General features: G+C 41.3%; 1 protein-coding gene across 1 annotated transcript; it reads right to left on the bottom strand.

Moving 5' to 3' along the window:
- Positions 1-2,536: 2,536 nt before the first annotated feature.
- On the bottom strand, positions 2,537-3,424 carry LOC149142931 (uncharacterized). Its single transcript, XM_089451625.1, has one exon. It carries the CDS (start codon positions 3,422-3,424, stop codon positions 2,537-2,539), a length of 888 nt encoding a protein of 295 aa, XP_089307751.1.
- Between the last annotated feature and the right edge of the window lie 1,954 nt (positions 3,425-5,378).

Genomic DNA, 5,378 nt, shown 5'->3' with positions numbered 1-5,378 from the left:
ATATTGTTACCGTGTTTTTAGCTTTGTCTTGGAAAACTCTGCGGTTCCTTTCTTTCCATACCATCCAAATCATAAAACCGGCAATGAGATCCCAGGCCCTTTGGACTACTTTACATTGAAATTTTTCCTTCTGCCATTGAAAAAACACTTCCTTTGTTTCTCTCGGGGACCTCTCAGGTTTCTGGAATAATTTCCCTATTTCCATCCACAGGTTCCTGGCATAAACACACTTGATTAGTAGGTGCTCTTGAGTTTCCGCTTCTTTATTACACAAGTAGCATTTTGAAGGCCCACTGAAACCTTTCTTTTGAAGTTTATCCCACGTCAAGATCCTATCCTTAGCTACTAACCATGCAAAGAGAGTTATTTTCGGCCACCAATTTTTGCCCCAAATGACCTTCCATTCTTGGTTTTCTTCAGCGGTTCCCTGATGGTCTGCCAAATAGTACGCCTCCTTGACCGTAAAGGATCCTTCCATAGACTTCCCCCATCTGACGATATCCCTACCCGTTCGTGCTTTTACTTTCCTGGATTCTACCTCTTCCATGAACGCTTCCTGTTGTTCTTGATTTATCTCCATGCCCCATTCCTCTGGAGTTGTCCATTTCCGCCATATTCCATCCAGTTCGTTTTCTTTCCAATAATCTTTGACATATATACGATTGTCTCCTATCCTATCCTGTATATTCTGGATTTTTTGTATTCTGCACATTTTCTCCCTTTGTTGCCAATTCTCATCCCAGAATTTGGCCTCCCTTCCTTCTCTAATTTCCCAGAAAGCGTTCGTATCTACTATGTCTCGATTTTGACGGGCTAGATCCCAGATTGCCGATCCCTTCGGGGTTTCCTGCATTCGGTAAATACTCTCTGTACTATCTGGCATATCATACTTGTGTCTCCATATTTTTTTCCATAGATCGTTGCCCCCTCTTAGCCATCGCCACCAAAGTTTTGCACCAAGCACCTTGTTGAGTTTTTCCGGATCGCGTAGACCTAATCCTTCCTCCTCCTTTCATCTCATCAGATGTTTCCATGATACTAAGGCCTACTTCTTCTGCTGGGATGAACCTCCCCATATGAACTTCCTCAGGATTTCTCTGATCTTAGTGCATACCCCTTGAGGCACTGCCATAATCGATAGTGGATATATGGGGATTGCCTGTAGCACTGATTTTACGAAAACAATCCTTCCAGCAATGTTTAAGGTTCTGAAAGCCCAGCTAGCCACTCTGTTTTTTAATTTCTCTAGGACTCCTTGCCAGTTTTTCTGTCTTTTAGAGTTGAAGTCCAAAACGTTTCCCAAGTATTTGGTTGGGAGGTTCCCTTGCTTAAAATCCAGCATCCTGGTCAAGTGGCTTTTAACTGGTTCTATGGTATTGAATATGAAGGTGCGGGATTTTTCCTTATTGATTTCCATCCCCGATGCTTTCGCAAATAAATCCAAGACCTTCTTCAGATTCCTCACTTCTTTTATGGTTGGTTCCCCAAATAACATGATATCATCAACGAATTGCTGATGGGTTATTGGCAGTTCATTACCCCATAGTCTTAGCCCTTTGATTTTATTTGTTGCTCTTTCTTTGTTAAGGTATCTGCCCAAGCCTTCTGCTGCAAGAATAAAGAGGAAAGGAGATAGGGGATCGCCTTGTCTTATTCCTCTAGAAGCCTTGAAGATTTTCGAGGGGGTTCCATTGATTAAAATTGAGAAGTTTGGGGTTGATATAAGACTGTGAACCCACTTTATCCACCTATTCCCAAAACCAAAACTTCCCAAAATTTCTTCCAGATATTGCCAATTGATCCTATCATAAGCTTTTGACAAGTCTAATTTAACCATCATTCCTTTTTGTTTCTTTGTCTTCAAAGAGTGGATTACTTCTTGAGTGACCACTAGATCATCTAGAATTTGTCGACCTTCTACGAACCCGATTTGTTCAGGGGATATCAGACTATCTAGCAGGGGTTTCAGTATTTTGGCCATCAAAGATGCAATAATTTTATAGATAACATTACATAGGGCAATGGGTCTAAATCCCTTGGCATCCTCTGAATTATCACTTTTAGGAATCAAAGTGAAAAAAGTGGAGTTAAGAGCTGGCCATACCTTTTGGTTTATACGAGATTCTTCTGTCAGATCCAGAATTTCCTTTCCCATGAAGTGTCAGCCCGCTTGATAGAAATCGACCGTAAAGCCATCCGGTCCTGGCGATGTTCCTTTCTTCATGCTCATCACTACTTCCTCCACCTCTTCCATACTAGCAGCTCTCATTAGGGCTCTATTCTGGTCTTCTGTAACAATTCTAGGAATTGTCGTGCAAACTTCCTTTATAGCTTCAGACCTGTCTATTTGAGGTTCTGTCAATATTCCTTTGTGATATTCCATCAGCACTTTTTCAATCCCTTCCTGATCAACAATCCTCTCTCCTCTCTCGTTTTTGATAGAAAATATTATGTTCCTTTGCCTGTGTTGTACCATTGCTTGATGAAAAAATCTAGTGTTCCTTTCCCCCTCCCTGAGCCATTTTATTCTAGATTTCTATCTCCATAAGACTTCTTCCTGCTTTCTCCTCTCCTCAAGTTTTCCTAAAATTATCCCTTCTTTTCTGTTGCTTTCCTCTGTTCTCCCTTCATTTATTATCCTTTGTTGCAAAGCTTCCATTTCTTCTTCTAGCTTCTGCTTTTCCTCCATGATATTTCCAAATTCTTCCTTGTTCCATTTCTTTATCCTTCCTTTTAGATCCTTAAGTTTAAGTTGGAAGGTATGCATTTTTCCTTTTCCCTGTACTGTGCTTTGCGACCACCATTCTTCCATTTTTTCTAAGAATTCCGGGTGTCTAAGCCAAAAGGCTTCAAATCTGAAGGGCTTCTTACCAAGATTAGCCTTAATGTCCACTTCCAATCTAATCGGCCAATGATCAGAGCTGAGAGATGGCATGATCTTTGCTTCTACGAATACATCTCTGTTCATAATTGTTTCTGATACTAAAAACCGATCTAGTCTGGATGCTATCTGATTTTTCCCCCCTCTCCTATTGTTCCATGTGTATACTCTGTTGATAGTTGGTAAATCAACCAGCCTCAGACCATCTATCATATCATTAAAAATTTCCATATATTGGTCTGTTTTCCTTATACCTCCCTTTTTCTCTTTTAGGGACCGGATTACATTGAAGTCCCCACCTACAATCCATGTTGTCTCCGGGTGAAGTCTTCGAGTTGCTTGCAAATTTTTAATGAAGTTTTCTCTGTCTCCCGGAGTATGAGGACCATACACCCCTGAAATGATAACCCTTTCCTTCGTCCCCGCTATTCGTCCCATGCCTGTAAGGATTCTAGTCATACTGGTCCAACTCTCGAAAATTATCTCATTTGGGTTCCACAATATTGCAATGCCTCCCACTGAACCGATTGCATCCTGTCCCATGACTTCGTATTGGAGTTTACTATTTTTTATTATTCCTTCCATCTGCTGCATGGTGATCTTTGTCTCTTGTAGAATCATGATGCTTGGTCTGTCTTTTTTTAGTTTCTCTTTCATATATCTCTGTTTACCCTTACTATTCAAACCTCTAATATTCCAGCTGATAATAATCATTTTAAACTTTTTTAGAGGAGTGGAAAAATACCTCGGAAAGAGGTATCACTTTACCTGAGTTTATCAATATTTCGCCAACTATTTGTATCGTTTCATTCATTGTTTTCCTCCCTCTTTTCCTGCTGCTCTTGCCAGTCCCACCTATTCCAATCTGATCTTTCTCCTGTTCTCCTGATATGGTATCCTGTTTTTCCATATTCTCCACATTCCTTTCTTTATATTTTTGAAAAGTCTCCTTATATAGTTGTTTTTGGCTGTCTGGTATGAATCTTTCGTCTAAGTTTTTCCATTCCTGAATTAGTTGTCTCATAATTCTTTCTTCCTCTGCCTCGTTTTCTTTCTGATTTTCCGTTTCCATTTGGGATTGGTCCGTTAATATTTCTATCTTTTTAGTTGTTTGCCTTTCATACATTTCTCTTGTTCCTGTATCTTTTTCTCTGGTTTCCTTGATTATTTCCATGGGTTCGTTTTCTGGATCCTCTTCCTCTACCACTTTGTCCTCGCCCTCTTCACTGTTGTCCTGGAGGATTTTGAACTTATTTTTACTTTCAATGCTCAGTGACTCCGTTTGTGTCTGCACCCTTATTCCTTCTTTACTTGCTTTCTTCTTTCTGGTAACCTGTTGGAAGCCCTTATCATTCTCCTCGGGTCTCTCTGTTTCCCTTTGCTGTTCTTCTCTTTTCCTAGTGTATTCTTCTTCCTTATTCAAAGGGCATTGTCTGTATAGATGACCATACTCATGGCATCTTCTGCATCTGAAGGGGATATGCTCATAATCTAATGGCTGTTGCCAGACTTCATCGTGGTATTCCAGTTCTATGAATTCCGGCAGAGGTTCAGCTATATTCATGTAAACACACAATCTTTCGTACGACGTATCCTTACCTTTCTTCGTTGCTTCCACTACCTTGACAAAGGCACCGATCGTATTGCCTATCCCTTCCATAATCTCAGGGTCCCAAAATTCCACTGGTAATCCAAACAATCTGACCCAGATCGGGGCTTCCAGCATCTTTTCATTGTCAGGATTGTATCTTTCTTCCCAGTATTTCATGAACAGTCCTGCGTTGTTCATGAAATATGGTCCTTCCTCAAAAACCCTTTCTTTATCCCCCAGATTCGCAAATATTGCTGTAAAAAACCCTTTTGCTCCTAGTTTTAACTCTACATGCCCTTTTGGTCTCCATCTTTGGTAAATCCACCTGTATAGTTCTTTTTCCGTGGGCCAATATCCTACGAACTTGCAGATCAGTGCATGATCTTTCATATAACTGTTGTACTCCTCCAGCTTGTTGTTGGGTATGACGTATCTGGGTTTCTTCTGTGCCCTAGGTAAACACTTTCCTCCGGTCTTCATTTGCCATAGCTTGCCCATCACTGGTGCTTCTTTATTATTCTCCCTGGCCTCATTCTAGATACCGCTGCCGCTTGCCTCTCCTGCAACTATGTTCTTATAGGAGGGGATCTCTCCCCTCCCTTTCCGGTTTTCCATTGTTGCGCTCAGCACCCGCTGCTTGAGAAATTTCCGTTCCTGCGCGTGGTTTCTTGTTCTTCCCTCCGCTCTGCCCCAACTTCCCCTACTCTTTCCCCCTTCGCTCGCTCCTTCCCACGTTCCCTGCTATTCCACCTGCAAAACCCTAGCCCGCCGCTCGCCTGGTTTCCATCGGCCAAGAACCAGCAGACCAATTTTTATCAGGGCCAAAATATGAATTCATATTGACCTAGATAGGATTAGAGAAATTTTCGAAATACCTTTACCCCATAACAAAAAATCAATGCAATC

This window comes from Pinus tabuliformis, chromosome X (assembly GCF_031772625.1).
Source record: "Pinus tabuliformis cultivar Carrire ecotype Pingquan chromosome X, CPIR1, whole genome shotgun sequence".
Taxonomy (NCBI): domain Eukaryota; kingdom Viridiplantae; phylum Streptophyta; class Pinopsida; order Pinales; family Pinaceae; genus Pinus; species Pinus tabuliformis.
The sequence above is the reverse complement of the archived record's forward strand: the minus strand, read 5'-3'. Positions and strand labels throughout refer to the sequence as shown.